Here is an 18,845-nt window from a genome sequence, read left to right as displayed (position 1 = left end):
CGATGCTTGGGAAATACCATATGCTTAACAAAGTTTTAATATTTTGTAAAACTGGAACCAAAAGGATTTTACTACCAACAAAAATAGTACTGTCGACTGAAAAAAAACGCACAACGTGAGAGTTGTGAGTGAAGTTTTATCTGGGGCAAAATGAGGACTACAGCCCGGGAGACAGCCTCCCAGAGAGCTCTGGGGAACTGCTCCGAAGGGGTGGGGGGAAGGTCAGTGTTACATATGATTTTGGTGAAGGGGGTGCATGCAGTCAAGTGCACGTCTCAGCAGAAGGCCGCTGCTGGTCACGAGGAGCAGATGTCTCCGTTCACGATCTTAGTGCTTATTTCTAGATCTGAGGAGGTGCAAGACATGGGCTCATAAAACCTCCTCCTGAAAATCTCTCTCTGAAGCCCTGTTCTGCCAGTTTTCCCAGAGCACAGAGGACCTCATTCCTGATCTCCGCCCTGAACTCCTTTCAGGATGTGTGGAAGGTCAGCAGCTACAGACGTTTGCGACTTAATCCTCATAGAGGCAGACGGCAAATGCCAAGTTTTAGTTGGCAGTACAATATTGTGCAACATTAAGGGTCAGATCAAATCACAGTTTATCATGGCTGTAAAACCAACTCCAAAACATTCGGTTTACCCTTGTAAAACCCTTGTAAATCTTATGCTTGTAAAATATCTGTATTAGATACTATCACATAAGTAGTGGCATTTGTTTGCTGAATGACTGACCATATTAGTGGTCAAGTCGTTTTTACTTTACTGAAACTAAGAAGCCACACAAAGTATTAAGAACGATAACAAAAGTGTGAAGCATGATTTCTTGTTTTGGTCTTTAAAAATTCACAGCTATATGCACAGGAAAAAAAGATCAGGAGAGCATAAAAAAATTAACAATGATTTTACCGCTGTACCACGAGAATGTGAATCACTTTCATTTCCTTCTTAGTAGCGGTTTTATGCATTTGAACAAATTTTCTACTAGTGTTTCCAGTAAATATTTTTAAAACTAATTTAATCCAAAAAAGTACAATGTAGCTGTGATGCAGAATTTTTGAAATCTATACATATCCATCCATCAATTTAAAAAGCAACCTAGCACACGTTTACTTAAAAATCATTTGAGGAACTTTTGAAATCCTTTATTTAGAGTAGGCAGAGGTCCTGAATTGAAAAACAAAAGACCTATTTATGAACAGAAGAATCTCTTTAAAATTTTCCGAATTACTTTAGTTTGCCAGCCCCTCCCCCCCGGTACTGTACAGCAGTAAAAACAATAGGTTTTTATTGTGAGGCAGACTTTTTAGCTGAGCAAATAACCATAGAACCCGAATCCCCCAAATATGCCGGGTTGAGGGCAGGGAAGAATAGGATTTCCAGACGTTCTCAGCAATTCAGGACAGGGGGAAAATGTAATTTTTCCTGCAAGGGCCACTGATGCACCTTGTAACCAAAGTCTGTTTTACCGACACCCATGGTGACCAGCTGTGCCTTTTGCAGAGAAATTTAACTACTGAACAGCTGAAAGGAGAAACAAGATTTAGTGAAAAGAGCACCATGCCGACTAACAATATTGCCCATATTAAGCTCTGTATTTTCTAAGTCAGAGTTTGGGTCATGTAAAAGTAAAACTGGCCCCAGAGAAGAGAGCAGTTTCTCACAGATTGCCATTTGAATCTCAAACGACCATGTTTCACAGCATGCTCAATGCATTCCAGCATGTAACTGCATTTTAATTTCCTAAAACCACAGGATGTAAGTGTGATTTCAAATAGTTTCTGGACTGTGATATTCAATACTGATAAAACTGTATGGTGTCCTCCTCGAAGTTCCAACGATTCAGCATATGGAAAAGGACCTTCATTTTCTTGGAAGCACTATTATCAAAGAAATTAACTCCTCTGGCTTTTGTAAATGAATCCTAAACAATGAATATTAAGAGCTAAAGCTACTGTCATAAGAAATGGAACTTAGATTACAGGAAATGAACAGGCTGTATATTCCTCACTCACCAGGGTGTTGTACATCCTGGACAAAACCTGCAGGTATGAGACTAAATTTTCTTTGCCATGAAATGCTCATTAGTGCTTACTTTGGAAAATGAATTCAAAATATATTAACATGAATGAATCTTTACTTGAATGTCCATTTAGTACATGGAAATCATGCAGTCACCTTTTCAACTTTATAAAACAGGGAGAGCCTGTGACTTTATTTTTTTTCCTGTGACTGTTTTAATCTCCAAGTATACACAAGAAGAGAAGCAGATCTATTTTAAAGAAAATAGATCAAGAGGGAAAAAGGGAAGGTGAAACTGTGTCATAAGTTTGGGAGTCGGAACCAATTTGAGATCATATTATTATTCAGTTGGAAGGAACTTATAAAGACAAATTTTTACATATGAACATCAAACAGTGTACTAAGATGTTCAACAATTTTCACCACAGGGACTGGCTCTGACCTGACCTTGAGAAAAGATAAAGGGAAAAATTCTTTTGAGAGGATAGAGTGGTTAAGTACAGCTGACCTTGAACAACACGGGTGAACTGCATTAAGTCCACTTATACTCGGATTTTTTCAATAGGAAATACTACAGCACTACACGATCCAGGGTTGGTTGAATCTGAGGCTGCAGGTACAAAGGGCCAACTCTAAGTCGACTATACATGGATTTTCAACTGGGTGGAGGGTTGGCGCCTAACCCCCAAGTTGTTCAAGGGTCAACCGTATATGCTTTCCTCTAAAATACTACTGCCTTTTGAGCCTGACTCCAAAACGAACAGACAAATTCAATATGTTTGTTTTTAAGCAACAAATCTATTTAATTAATGAGGTAGAACTTAGAATGAAACTCTGATCGGTAATTTAAGGTACAGGAATGCAAAGCTTTGGCTGCTCTACGAAACCCAAATACCTAGAAAACCTGGAGCTAACCTCGAGGTGCCTGGCATATGGGCCCCTACGGCCACTCTTCATCAGATTCTAAGGTATCATCATGTGTAGGAAGTGCCCACTCTTGATTTCATAACAGCCTTTCCAGGAGATAACAAAATACAAAGGTACATGAACCAATTTTTTAATGAAAGAAAACCTGATTTGTGAAAAAAAAAAAAATGCACATCTTAGAACAGAAGAAATGACTGCATTTCTTTCCCCGTCCTCTTTGTCTTCCTATTTGATTTGTCCATTTACTTTCTTCCTTTCCCCTGCCTGACCTTTCCATTCCTCTTTCCTTCTTTTTCCTAAAGTTAGCCTAAACCACAGGTGGCTAGTAGGAAAATGTTTGTGTTCTTAAGAATTTATGCGTTGGGCATCTCCTTTGGTGGGCTGTGAAGATAGAAAGGTCAAAAAGCATCATTGCAGCTCTATTTACAATAGCCCGGAGATGGAAAGAACCTGGGCGCCCATCATCGGACGAATGGATAAAGAAGATGTGGCACATATACACAATGGAATATTAATCAGCCTTAAAAAGAAATGAAATTGAGTTATTTGTAATGAGATGGATAGACCTAGAGTCTGTCATACAGAGTGAAGTAAGTCAGAAAGAAAAAGACAAATACCGTATGCTAACACATATATATGGAATTTAAGGAAAAAAAATGTCATGAAGAACCTAGGGATAAGACAGGAATAGAGGCGCAGACCTACTGGAGAATGGACTTGAGGATATGGGGAGGGGGAAGGGTGAGTTTTGACAGGGCGAGAGAGAGTCAGGGACATATACACACTAACAAACGTAGTAAGGTAGATAGCTAGGGGGAAGCAGCCGCAAGGCACAGGGATATTAGCTCGGGGCTTTGGGACAGCCTGGAGGGGTGGGATGGGGAGGGTGGGAGGGAGGGAGACGCAAGAGGGAAGACACATGGGAGCATATGTATATGTATAGCTGATTCACTTTGTTATAAAGCAGAAACTAACACACCATTGTAAAGCAATTATACCCCAATAAAGATGTTAAAAAAAAAATTAAAAAAAAGCATCCACGGAAACACCCAGGAACTTCAGCCTGGGGGAAGACATGCAGTACAACTTAATGCAACTCATCACGGGGCAGGAGAGCATCACGACTTGCGCCTGACGAGCAAGGCCACAGCGAACACGGTGAGGGTGGGGAGGGCCGTGCAGAGGAGAACTGCTATAAATTGTGAGTGGTACTCAGATGACAGGGAGGGCAACAGATCTGCATGCTTCCTAGGAGAGAGGGATCAGGGCACATAAAGGCAAATGCAGAAGAAACCTGTGGCATACATGGGATGCCGCACCCTAACCTGCCAAACAATCACCAACACCACAGTAAGAGGGGGCTATTCTCAATGTGCTTGTTTTATTTTAATCCTCACTGTAGCTCAGTATGAAAGGTCTTACTATTATCTCTATTTTGAAGGCCAGGAACCTGAGGCCAGAGAGATTATTAAACTGCCGAAGGGGACCCAGTTTACCAGCTGATGATGGAGTCAGGGTCTGAATGCAGGAAGTCTGGCTCCAGGGCTATACTTTTAGTGTCTGTACCTGCTACCAGTGCACAGTATCCAAAGGAGAATAATAAGAGATAAAATATGGCTGGGGCTATTCTGGGCAGGAGATAGAAGAAAGGACAGAAAAGAAGAAGCACCAGGGATGCAAGAAGTCAAGGAAGTATCATCACAAAACCCATCACAGCCGGCTGGCCCTCGCGAAACCGTTCCACAACTTTATCTGGTCCAATTGGTCGATACGTCTATCTTCTTTACGTTGGCTAAATAATCCAGTGAACAATTTTTATGCACTGTGATGGTTGTAAAAGTAATGGAGAACAGTGTGAGCCCTCAAAGCACGCGAAAACTAACCAAATGGAAGAAGCTGTGTCAGTACGTAGCACAAGCACATGAGGCTTCAGCATTTATTTGCAAAACCATGACTGTGAGTGTCGTGTGCGTGAGTGTTGCGTGTGTATGCACACGCAGCGTCTCCTTCTATCCGACAAACACACGCATGTCCGTGCGCAGGTACTCACGCACACTCCACAATGTATAAAAAGCTACCAGACCCTGTCAAGGGTCACAACCACGCAAGCGGATTCTGAAACAAAGCCAATGATTTCCGGCCAAGCTCTGCTCCAAACATACCTGCTTCTGGGTCCTGGTTGAAACGGCAGTACTTGGAGTTCTCAAGTGAAGGCAGGCACTGCTCAATGGGTACCCAAACGTACGTCTCAGGACACAGCAAATCAGACGGTCTATACTGACCCTAAAGAGAAGTGAAGAAAAAAGGCACAGGCATTACTAACACAGTAACTTCCTAGTTACTAGACTCCAGAATTCCAGGAAAAGTTTTAATCACAAAGTTAAATGAAGTCAACCAGAAACAGCTTTACTGTAAATACTAAACAACCCTATTAGTAACTGCTTTCCCAGCTCAAGAATGAGCATTTGATCAAAAGGCTCTCAAACAAATGTATCACCATTTGGGATGCCTGTGCTCATTCAGAAGATCTGAGTTTCTACTTTCTTTTGGAAGAAATATTCAGCATATGATTCTTGCTGAGCTGACTGCTAAGAATACCCAGTTTCAAGTTCAAGTTGTCTCTTAAGTGCCAGTTAATAACACAGTGAAGTTTCACATTTGACAGCATTATAATTTACATATGAAATAAACACTTTCCAAAATGGAATTTCACTATCCTTAGTCAGAATTTTTTGAAGTTGTAAGCTCAGCTGATAATATTCCTTCCATTCTAATGTACTAAAAAGTACTGTCTGGTCAACATGCTTCCATGAGCAACCTAGACTGATAAATGTAAAGAAAGAAAAAAAATTTTTAATTACCAAAAATTTCAGGGAAATATCTGTGATAATAATCCTCTAAAGTTTCTTCAAACACTCTATTTTAGAAAAAATGATTTATGTATTTATAACCCCATCATGTACCCCAAATATAAAACAAAGACTATACAACAGATACTGAAGAAAAAAATCATTCACCTAAGGGTAATCTGGTAGCCAATTAACAGAGGATAGTGCAAATTATGTGAAATCACTTAGTGAAAATTTTTAGACATATCAGTTAATTAAAATTCCACATTTCTCTAAATTTTAAAATTCAAAATTCATCATAGAGGTTAAATCTAAACATTAGTTTTCAATTTTTTTAACCTACAACCCATAGTAAGAAATACATTTTGCATTACAACCTAGTAAACCTATATGCAAATATAAAACCAGAAACAAATCTTTTACTATAGAATGCTTACCCATGTTATGTAATCCTTTCTTTTCTACTCTACTTCATTTTTTTTAAATGATGCTCTTGGACTATTTAACACCAAAATTGCTTTCATAAATAGCAAATGGGTCACAAGCTCAGAGATTGAAAAACACTATCTAGTGCAAACCCCATGACAACGAATACTGCTGCTTAAGGGCTTAGCACTGTTACACGGCTTTATATCAGAAAGGTGCTCTATAACCAGCCTACCATGTGTGAGCAACTGGTAAAGCATCACTTAGGTTTAAAATGAACACCACACCCTCCCAGCATTCAAAACGTTCAGAAATCTGTAAGCTAATGGAGAGACTGTACATAAAACACATGAAAACAAATCAATTCCTTTCAAGAGGTTGGGAGAAGAGTTCAAGGAGGATATGGAGTTTTAACGGGAACAGATTCACTGGCTAAGTCTGGGGCAGGCTGAAAAGGAATGAGAACAATCTAGACGAAGACTACAGCATAAACAAAGATGCAGAGTTGGGCCTAGTACAAGATAACTCTGGGGAACGTGAAATAACACAGCAATGCAGAAATGAAAAGGTAGGTTGGGGATCAGCTTCAGATACCATGTTTTGGACTTTATTCTAGATGAAACGCGAATGCTTGCTGCCTGAGACAGAAGGCATGAAAGTATGAAGACCAGAACTCAGGTCTCTGACTCTGATCTTCCTGCAGTGTTCACGGCATTGCTGATGCCTTACTGTCCTAGAGCAATAAAGGTCACCTAGAAGAGGGGCAGGTCTAGGTGGGCCACACACTCATCTAATATTAAAGTTCGAAGCACGGGGTTATTTAGAAATGAATTAATAATTTACTTAGGAGGTGTAATAAAGCCAGTTATTCCACTGATATCTACCTTCTCAAAAGCAATGTCATTCTCTCCATTAATTCAGAAAGTATTTTATTGGGAAAAGAGACAGTATGACGCAGTGCTGTCTACATTAACAAATCTGAACACTAGATAGCAGTCTAAAGCAGTGGTTCTAAATCTTTTTTTTTTTTTTTTCCTTTTTGGTTATGGACTATTTTGAGAATCTAATGGGGGTGGGGGAAGCTAAATATACAAGCTAAAGAAATAAAACTTCTAGGGGAAAAAAAAGGAGTAAATTTTCTTGACATTGGAGTATACAAAGATTTCTTAGAACACAAAAAGCATTAACCATAAAAGAAAAAATTGATGAATTGGACTTCATCAAAATTACACTGTCTTCAAAAACTTACTAAGAAAATAAATAGGCAAGCCAAAGACTGGGGAAAATATTAAGAAAACCTGTTGTATTAGACAACATATTTGTATCCAAAACATATGAAGAGTTTAACAACTCAATAATAAGAACAATCCAAATTTTTTAAAAGGCAAAAGACTTAAAAATTTTGCCAAAGATATACGAATACCTAAGAAACCCAACATCAGTTACCAGAAATGCAACTTACAACTATAACAGGATACCACTGAATACCCACTAGAATGGCTAAAATTTAGAAGACGAATAAACATGTTCTGGCAAGGATTTGGACCATCTAGAACTTGTGTTGGTTTAAAATGGCATAACCATTTGTGATAAATATTCTTGTATACACATCATTTGTGCATATGTCTAGGGTAAACTCCTTGGATTGGAATTGCTGGGTATAAGGGTTTTAAGTTTCATAGCACAAAACTGTTTTCCACTGAAGTTGGGCCGTTTTATATTTCCATCGGCAATGTTATGTATGCAAGTGCTACTTTCCCCACATTCTTATCGACAGTGTACTATCAAAACTTTCCATATCTGCCAATCTGAGAAATGGCATTTCATTGTGGTTTTAATTTGCACTATGTATCTTTCCACATGTTTAAAGAAATTTGTATTTTTTTTTCTATAAAGTTGGCCCATTCTGTTGTTAGATTTACGGTCCTGGTAATTGAAAAATGCTTTATATATTAAGGAAATTAACCCTTAGTTTGTAAAGTATGTTGTACTTTCCTAGTTTGTCTGTCTTTCGACTGTGTGTGCCATGCTCTTTTACCATGTAGAAATCTGGTAAATGGTCAAATTTATCATTTTTTAAAATGGCATCTGGGCTTTATAATATAACTAGAAAGGTCACTTTCACTCCAAGATTATAAAAACATTTTCATGGTTTTTTTCTAGTACTTTTATGGTTTCACAATTTTGCATTTACATTTATGCTCCATCTGGAATTTATTCTGGTGTAAGGTAGAAGAAAAGGATCCAACCTAATTTCTTTCAGATGTTTACCAAGTGGCCTCAACATCATTTTTTAAACAATTATCATTTCCCCCACTGATTTAAAATTTAAAATGTCTTTTTGATAACTTACTAAATTTCCAAATATATTTAGATCTCTTTCTGGACTTTCTATTTATTCTGTTATACTTCTGTCTGTGTAATCATGTACCAGTGCCATATAGGTTTAAATATTAAAGCTTTATATTATATTTTAATATACTATCTGGTAGAGCTAAACCCCCCTTATTGCTCTTCATCTGTAGAATTTTCTGGTTCTTCTTGCTTAATTATTCTATGATTCTGCATTTAGTATAAAAAGATTACCAATATGAATAAGGAAACAGTAATAAAAATGGATGGTGTATCTTGTCTATTGTGATGGCAGCATATAAAAGAAGAGAATCCCAAGAATGTCTAGTGAAAGGGAAACATATCATCTTAAGTTAAAAAAAAAAAAAACAAGAAAAAACAAAATAAAACCCAAAACGCACAAACGACACCATTTTCTAATTTAAGATAGAACTAAATGCTGACTGGCTAAGATGCACAGACCAAATTTTGGGGAGGAGGGGGGAAATCAGCCATCAACTATGAGTCTCTTAAGATAAAAACAGATACATTCCATGCAGACATGCTGATTCATTAGCAGCCACCTGAATCCAGGGCCTGGATTTAACAATGATGCTGACAATAAAAAATACTCAGTCAATGAACATTAAATGACTCCTCACTATGCGACAGGCACTAGGTGCTGGGAAAAAAAGATGAACAAATGCACGTCTCTAGATAATTCACAGTCTACTGGGAGTGACTGACCTGGAGAAAGATAAAGCACACATAAGAATATATTAAGTGTGATCATGGACAACTGTCCAAAGTTCCTAAATTTTCACAATGTGCTTTTAAGGCAGTACTTAATATTTTATTGTTAACTCTTTAAATACTCAGGTTATCTCAGTGAAAAACCATACATGTACACATTTTAACTTCTGATCATCCAAAATCAAATTTTAGATTAGGTTAAACCATTATTTTTCTCCTCAGCACAGGCTTATTTCAGTGCTTTAAATATTGTCTCAAGCCATCAAAGAATGCAAAGAGTTTTATGAAATAAACCACTTTGAAATGTTACGCTTTCTAAGCTTAGCTGGTAGAGAGTTAAGTGACCGAACTACTTGCAGTTCAGTTTGAAGTTGCCATCACACAAATGAAAAATGCAGAGGCTTGAACGCTGCCCTGCCTTTCCAGCTCAGAAAATGAGAAAGGTCTGTATTAAGAATGTAATTACTTAAGGATTTGGACATACTTTCCCATGGTCAGAAGGAAAAATATTTAATCAACCTCTAAGTACATTCATTCATGTTGGAACAATGAGGTAAAAGCAGATTAATTCTCTCCTAGGGTGCTGACTTTTTGTAAATAAGAAGAAATCTGAGTTACCACAGATTTCTAAAGTATTCAAAATTTTGAAAACGTGATTGGTCTGACAGGGCTTATATTACAATTGTTCAGAACTTTCTTTCAATTCGATCTACATGTTAGAAGATGAACTCTAGATTCCCCCCACGCTGTCCCCAAGAAGCCCACTCAACAAGGACGGCACCAGAGGGAAATTTTACCAAGCAAGGACACCTATTTCAAGAGGGGAGGCCACAGGAGAGGATAATGTAGTTCAAGACAAGATGCCTGGAAAAGGTACAAGCTGTCTTCTAAAAAGCCTAAATGTAGAGGAGGAAATGCATGTGTTTCATCATTAATTAAACACTTCTGGTGAGGTGTAACTACCCAAGTCAAAGTCCTCAAAGAGAAGTAAGTTCAGCAAACTCTGTGATCTATAACTTCACCACCTGTTGTAACTTCTGGAGCTGTTTACAAACTGGCACTGTTTTAGAAGTGGAAAACAAAGTGCCTCTATATTTTGAGCTGCCATACAAGAGTGAATATTCTACTCAGAGTACAACTGTAGTATTCAATGATTTTATTTTCTTTAAAGAAGACTACTTAGACTACTTGTAAAACACAAATTATACTACACCTCCCCCACGGGGAAAAGAAGGAAAAATTAAAATATAGTCATAATATTTCAATCAACTTTACTAGGCTGTCACAGATTAAAATTTGAGGAAATGCAGAAGTTAAATCTAAAACACTAGGGGGAAAAAAACCTAGCTAAATACATGTCCTGATCCATTTCTATTAAAAATAACCGCTTCTTCTGGAAGAGGAGAGCATACAATTTTGGTTTTTGGTCAATGAAATGAATTGGCATTCTTTTCACTTCCATGCTCTAGACCATAATTTGAAGAACATCTTATCATGCTGATCTAGTTTTCTACACTACTAAAGCATCACAAAATAAATTATATGTAGAATAGCTTAGTTTAGCAAAATATAAGAATTCTGGCCTAAAAATTACATTCATTTGATAGCCAGAGGTTAAAAACACCTCACTGTCATATCTTACTGAATAACAGTGAACACAGGTAGCCAAAGAGCATATAAAAGGGTATCTAGAAAAATTTGATTTCACAGTCATTAACAATTTCAGCAGAGATATTTTAAAACAGATTAACACCCTTTACTTCTAATGAAAACACAGCCAACAACACGAGGAGACTTTCCCTCAGTTAAGGTATAACTAGTTAGAAATCTAAATTTTCCAAGGCAAAGGCGGTATTAACTAGTTGAAAGAGGAGCAAAAAAATGGTTCCAGTGGGCTTCCCTGGTGGCGCAGTGGTTGAGAGTCCGCCTGCCGATGCAGGGGACACGGGTTCGTGCCCGGGTCCGGTAAGATCCCACATGCCGCGGAGCGGCTGGGCCCGTGAGCCATGGCCGCTGAGCCTGCGCGTCCAGAGCCTGTGCTCCGCAACGGGAGAGGCCGCAACAGTGAGAGGCCCGCGTACCGCAAAAAAAGAAAAACAAAAACGAGAAGGTTCTATCAAGCCCTGACAGTCAATTTTTTTGCAACACTTTTATTGATACGTAATTCACAGACCATAAAATCTACCCTTTCAAAGCGTAGTTTTTAGGGTATTTGTAAGGCTGTGTGATCACGACCACTATCTAATTCCATAACATGTTCATCAGCCCAAAACGAAAGCCTGTGCCCACGGGCAGCGGCGGCGGCGGCGGCTCGCCACTCCCTCTTCCTGAAAGCCCAGCAACCACTAAATCTACTGACAATCCATTTTAAAACGGAGTATTCGTCCGCATTCCCATCCTCCCTGTTTGAGGCAGAGTACAGGCCAAACCCAAGTCACAGCCTAGGGAGCCCTAAGTGACGTGGCGCTCGTTACCTTTCCGGCCTGTCTTCTACCATCTTCCTCCTCTACCATTCCGCCTTGGCCACACAGGCTCCACACGGGTTCCTGCTGGTCCTGGAACACTTCAGGCCTGCTCCCACCTCACGGCTTCTCACTGACTGTTCTCTCTTCTGGTCTTACGGATATTCCCGTGGCTAATTCTGTCATCTGCTTTAAGGTTTTGCTCAGCTGTCACCTGCTCAATGAAACCCACCTATCTCCTCTACTGTCTTTCTTCCAGAGGACTTCTAACATCCTTGTTAACCTTCTTTACTGTATCTATAGAAAACTCCTAGCTAAAATGACGCGTCAGGGATTTCAGTCTGATTTGTTCCCTGATGCATATCCCCAAACCTGCTCCAAGCGACAGCTGGATGAACAAGGAATCCAGTACACGCCGCCCATCCCTTTCCTCCTCCTTTCTCTAAACACAGTGGATGTTACTTTAACACACTCTTGTTTTGCACATTAATGCGGTACACACGAACCAATCAACACTTGCCGAATTTGTATCTATGATGCACCTCCACCATATTTTCACTAAGACTAGTTCTCAACCTTTGGGAAAGGATTAAAAGTATAAGAACATTATCATCACAGAATCTATACGAGTTACTGAAATTAAAAAGGAGTTCTCATACTCAAGAAGGTTGGAAACTACTAGTTCAAGTCAATTTGGCTTTTTCCCCCCCCAAAGCTGAAAATATTTCTTCCCTTCTTTCACCGGTATACACTTTCCTTTAAAGAAAAGTATAGCTTTTCACATTAAGCTTCATTTCAAGAAAAGGAAGAGAAAATGTGACTTGGGAAAAGGCCTCTTTGTTCAAGAGTTCAGCCATATCACTTGGTTGGTAATGACAAAAACAATGAGTTCTTCCTGTGTTTGTTAAGAACACAGCCCTCATAATGATTTTGCATATCATCCAAGTTAAATCTTATTGACGTAAAAAAGTAATGAAGATAGACATTATTTCTATTGCACAGATAAAACATAAGATCATTAAGTGGTAGCGGTGAACTCAGAGCTAGGTTCCTGATTTCCATTCTCTTTCTATATCTAGATTAAAAAATATGCACAATTCTTTAAAGTATTTTCAAAATAACTTCAAAAAATCTTAACAATCACAACAGTTCAATATGCGCAGGGACTCCGCTCAGCATGGAGGATGATGAGATGAAACGAGCCCAGGGAGGCACTCACCGTCGGCTAGGGCAAGGGAGGCAGCTGTGCTCCAGTGACTTTCGCAGCCAGTGGTAAATGCAGGCTGGTGGGTACAAGATGCTAAGGAAGCACAAGACGCTGCAACAGGAGCTCGGCATGGGCCACAATTCTGAAAAGGGCACCAAGGACTACAAGCAAGGTGTTGGCAGAACACAAAGGTAAAACAACTAGCTTTCTCTGGAGATTCCTCAGAAGTCCTCTGCAGTGCGTCTAAAATTCTGAGTAGCACCATGTTTGGAAAGAAAAATCAGGCACTTACCAACAGCAAATGTAGGCGGACCCAAGACCTGCAGAGACCATGTCTCCCCACTGAGTTCCCAAATACATGTCTGTCAGAACTTCACCAAACGGGAAATGAAATGGGAAACAACTGTTTCAGCTCTACAGACAGTATGTGGTCCTTGTCTATGGTTTGGGAAGCTTCAAAAATAAATGTATTTTTTGCTTTACATTCAAAATGTTAACATTAGTTTAGTCATAAAGAGTAACTCCATCTTCTCTCTGAACAAATGCCAATTTCCATAAATTCAAATTTACTACCAGTAGGTATCTTTCTTTTTACTACAGAATGATATGTTCAAAGTAACTTTCAAGTCCATGAATGGTTCCTACTGTAACCTGGCATTATCTGGAGAAATATCATGAAACACATGGTTTTAAAATTATATTCTGGTTTCTTTTATCTCATCCTATCTAGATTCTTATAGAAGTACTTCTTACAATGGAATGCACAATTGATCAAAAATAAAAGAAAAACTTATTATTTACATTATAATGAAAAATGCCCTGTAACAATCCCGAAGAAAGCAATGAAATTACTAAACACCCCTTTTAAAACAAATTCCCCATGTTAACAGGTCCACTTTTTGATTATAGTAAATCCAGAAATACATGACTTTAGTTTCTAAAGGGCTTTATTATCTTTCAAAAAGCTTTTTTTTTAAGGGGAACCTTGAAAAGACATACGTGAACCCCAATGCATTCAGGACTACATATGACACAGAAAAATCTCTTTGAATATTACATTTGTCTTTGTATGAGTTTAAAAAACATGCAAATGAGAAGTTATTTCTTTCATTAATGTTAAAGGATTTGAGACTGTTATTTTTCTTAGAAAAAAATCAGAATAGTAAAGAAATGCTTTCATATGACATTCACCCAAGTTAGCATTCTCGGCTTTTAATTGCAAACATCTGGGGATGGGCTTGGCAGATTGCAATAAAATTGAAGTTACCAATTCTCACCCTGCCATTTTGAGGGTATTCTGTTTTTACAGTTTTCAAATTAAAACCAAACGGACTTTCCTTTGAACTCTGGTCCTGAAGCAAAGATCTTTATGAGATTTCACTCTCAAGAATACTTATAAATATTTTGAAAAATAGGAAGGATTTCATGAGTACTTGAGGATAAACCAGCAGAGTTTGTTTTAAAAGTTCAAGTTAAATTAAAATGTAAGAACACTGGAAAGACAATATTATTTAAATACACAGACACACACACACACACACACAGAGTGAACACCAACAGCACTGAACAAAAAAAGAAAGATTAACTAGACATTTAAGTCTTTTATCAGGTAAAGTTGTAATCACTATCCCATTTTTCCACAATAAACCTACTGATTTTACTAAAACCAATAGCTTAAAGAGAGGTTCAAGCACTACATAAACAAAAATAGTTCAAAATAATCCATTAGAGTGGGCTGTACCTGCAAAGAAAGCGAGTAAGAATAGAGCTTATTAAATCCAGTCTTTTCCCTGAAAGACAACACCAATGGAATCCCATCCACAAAGTACTGCAGCAGACCCCGTGCTCCCTGATTTCGTTATATAAACAGAGATTGACTTTATCAGTCCCCAGGAGAGTGCTTGAGAAGGAACTCGAGCTGCTCTGTTTTCAGAAACTGTTTGGATTGTGCCATGCTCAGTTGGTGAGGTGAGCTGAGACCAGTGAAGACAAAGGGCCTAAACATCTGAGTCCATTTGTGTTCCCCAAATTCTGAAAGCCCACAGATGTACTCCATGTGCTGCCAGGCCAAGCTTGGAAAATTTTAAAATACATATTTTTTCCACTGACAAACAGAAAGTGATGGTATTCTGTGTTTCTTTAATTAAAATCCAGGAGTTCACAAAGGCTCCAGGACTTATTTTAAATCTTCCTTAAGACTGGGCTATTTATTTTACTATTAGCAAATAATAGAGAATAAAGATCCTAATTCAGTTTTAATCACAAGCTTTGCTTTTATTTTGGAAACCCTGGGTTAATCTTTTTTTCTTCTAGAAAATACAAAGAAAGCTTGTGAAGAAAAGATTCAGGGAGTCAACTTACAGCACAAATTTAATTTCAAACCGAAGGGTCACAAGTTGAAAAGGATAAAGGGAAAAAAAAAAAAAAGAGAGAGAACGCAAGATGAAGACAATAACGTAAGGGAAAAATAAAAAAGTAAAACACAAACAAAGCTTCTTTAATATCTGTTAAAGATTAAATATTCACATGAATATTCATGTAGACGTATATGTATGTCATATTAAATTTGGCCTTCACCGTATTGGTAAGAAGAATCAACTTAGGTGTTTGCTTTTTTAGGCTATTGCTTGGAAAACAGCACTTAGAATCACTGGTTCTGCCACTATCGAAGGTGAAATCATCCTTACCTGGACAACAGTGAGAAGGGCTGATTTCAAGTTCTCCCTCTTGAAGCTACCCTCCTACTGACACCAGGGAGAAATGACTGTAAATTCTGTTTTCAAAATGCTTTACTGGCTCGCCAAATCTACAGTAAAGTAGATGACCCCTTTTAAAGCAAAAAAAATTTCACAGACCTTTATAAGATAATGTAATATTAGTTTCACTTGGTGAGAAATTACACAAGATAAAAACCCACTACAAATTCATTAATGCTTTTAAATGAGTTTGGATGTTACTAATCACAACAGAACCTGTATGTCTGTAGCATGATGGCAGCATACTCACATGTTTATTAGTCTGTATCCACATTGTGCACATGGATTCACAGACTTCTTGTGAAAGCTCCCTGGTTTAGAGACATCAAGTATCTCGAGCATTAAGGCACAAGGCCCGCTGTCAGTCTACTCTCTTACCCCTGCATCCTCACCCTGGGCACTCACATTGAGGCACAGGCCGTCCTACCTGGGGTGACTTCCAATTTGGTCTAAATGACTACTGCATATTTGAAACCGAAACTAAATGCTGCCTACTCTTTCCTTAGCAAGCTTTCCTTGGACTCTGCTTGACCTCACCACCAACTGAGCTCTCATTCCTGCACTTAGCAGGTAATTATGAAATGCCAACCATGCCAGGCTGCATGCTAAGGTCCAGGGCATGCCACGGTGAACAGTAACATGGCCATTTTCAGTTCTCAGGGACCTTTTAGTCTAGAAGGGGAGATGAATTTAAGGAAATAATCATACGGAAACATAATTACAAAGTATGGCAAATACTATGAAAAAAAGCACATCAGATAGTATAACAGGGAAATCTAATCTAGATTGGGAGGGCCAGGGTTGGTGTCTTTTGGGTTTCTAGAGAAATCTATCGTAGAACTTAATAGAATCTATTGGAGTTGTCTGTTCACAGGCTGTGCTTCTCATACCCCTCCCTCCTACATAATCCCAACTTGGAGTTTCCCAAGAGCTGGGAATACATCATTTCTTTGCATTTCTTGTGACTTGGTGGAATTCTTTCAATGGACTGAGTTCTCAAAAAATACTTACTGAAATAAACAAAATTGTGTCAACTTATATTCCTTAAAAATAGAGAATCAGATCATTTTAAAACTAGAAGGGCCTCAGACCTCCCTAGTCAGTATCCAGTTTCATTTTCATATTTAAAAGATGGGGCGGCGATGGGGGCTAGTTTTAGCAACTTAAGGCCAAGTATTAGTAAAGCCAAGATTAGAAGCTCAAACTCTTTATTCTTTTTCTGTTAAAATTCCCAAGCTAAAACCAAACATAAGTATGAACACCTCAAGTGTGTCGGCAATATCCTACGTACCCCTTTATGAAAATTTGCCTAATTAGAATTATTTAGGATTTGGACCTTTTAGAAACATATTACTGGCTTTTTCTTCAACATTCTTTTTTCAGTTGATATGCCCTGAGTCAAACAAATGCTAAAAAACAGTTCACAACAAATCCACAGCTTTAATAAAGTCAGTAAGCTGTCTCTGATTGATCATGTCTCTAACTGGAGCTATTATTTTTTGCCAGTAAACATTTTTCAATGCCTAAAACCCTTAATCGTAAAAGTCTGTTTAATTACACCCCTGAGGGAAATAAGAAGTTAGCTATAACCTCATATTTATCCCAGGGGTGTGATCTTTGGTAATCATTCCTTTTCTTCTGCCTGATGGAAAATTCATCACAAATGACTTAAATGCTTCAAGTTAAGGATAACCTTTTCCCCCTCAACTGTGTCGCAGTAGGAGTCCTGGTAGAATTTACATCCTATCCCCTTGAATGTCATCAGTATTCCGTGTGTCCCTGCGAGAAAGGGCTTGGTAGAAGGTTAATGTAACAGCTTTGTGCAGTACCTTCACTTCAGAAAGCCAAAAAGATACCTAATACATTATTTCCTTCCTTTCTAAATGATCAGTTATGTAATTATGAAGGACACAATCACTTTAAACTTAAACATAGCTATTCAAAGGGTGAGCAACTCAAGTCCACTCACAGAATTTTAGATAAATTATTAAGATGAAGTTACTATGTTACAAACACAAAATAATCTTGGATGACAACTTGAAAAACCTTACTTCTTCATTCCTTTTAAGACATCCATCCTAAAATCTCATACTGGTCCAAACTCAATGTTGTTAGAATAGAATTTATAGTTACAAAGATACTTAGGATCACAGTAACATGAATGTCTCTGTAAACGTTGTACTTTTATCCATTTTTTAGCCCATTACAAAACCACATATCCACCAAACACAAAAAAATCTTTTTAGTGTAAGGATTTTTAATATTTTTATGCATGGTTTTAAAGTGTTATTTAGGACTTAGTTTTTAAACATATGTACTTTAAAAATTTAAATACATGAAAGGAAGTTTTCAATGGCTACACCATTAAAATAAAGTTCTTCAATAATGATATCATCTTTGACTTACACAAAAAAGACATCATCTCAAAATTTTAAGGAGCCAATCATTGGGAACTCCCTGGCGGTCCAATGGTTGGGACCCTGCACTTCCAATGCAGGGGGTACGGGTTCAATCCCTGGTCAGGGAACTAGGATCCCACATGCCGCACGACACGGCCAAGAAAATATTAAAAAAAAAAAAGGAGCCAATCATCACCCTTCCACCCAATAACAGTTTGGAGACATCAAAGTATCATAATTATCTTGTCAGTTTACCACATCAGAACTCTCCGGAAATAGTATAAATAAAATTGAAGCTGAAATCTACAACCTCCAGATGTGGGAAAGTATATTTTTTGAGAAGTTACTATTATGCAGAGCCTGAAACTATGCTATCTCTATGGTTTTCAGCCTAAAAGTGTGGAGCACTGAGTATATTTGGAAGCTTCTGATCTGCACGCCATCTGTAGGCTTCTGGTGATGTAGCATCTGAGTGATACAATGTGGTACGTACGTAGCACAAACTCTAGCAATGACTCTTCAGTATCATCATGAGCTCATAGGTCTAAAGATATTTAATGTGCTTCAATCCACCGCAGTTATCCTTTTTGATGCTCAAATTGTTCATATTTTGGCCAGTGGGAGTCAATTTAAGTTGGCTCCAGAGAGCTTCCGACATAACCCTAGTAGTTTATGACAGCTTCCATGCTTGCAGACTTCATTTTATCTTCACGTAGA

At 38.2% G+C, this 18,845-nt stretch overlaps 1 protein-coding gene across 3 annotated transcripts in view; it reads right to left on the bottom strand.

Moving 5' to 3' along the window:
* ATE1 (arginyltransferase 1) overlaps positions 1–18,845 on the bottom strand; it is a 152,320-nt gene that overhangs the window by 30,294 nt on the left and 103,181 nt on the right. For all 3 annotated transcript variants that reach the window (XM_065894303.1, XM_065894301.1, XM_065894302.1), the window contains exon 11: positions 5,108–5,228. In XM_065894303.1, the coding sequence (XP_065750375.1) occupies positions 5,108–5,228 (121 nt within the window). The remainder of the gene's footprint in view (positions 1–5,107; positions 5,229–18,845) is intronic.

The sequence above is a fragment of the Phocoena phocoena genome, chromosome 16 (genome assembly GCF_963924675.1).
Source record: "Phocoena phocoena chromosome 16, mPhoPho1.1, whole genome shotgun sequence".
NCBI lineage: Eukaryota > Metazoa > Chordata > Mammalia > Artiodactyla > Phocoenidae > Phocoena > Phocoena phocoena.
The sequence above is the reverse complement of the archived record's forward strand: the minus strand, read 5'-3'. Positions and strand labels throughout refer to the sequence as shown.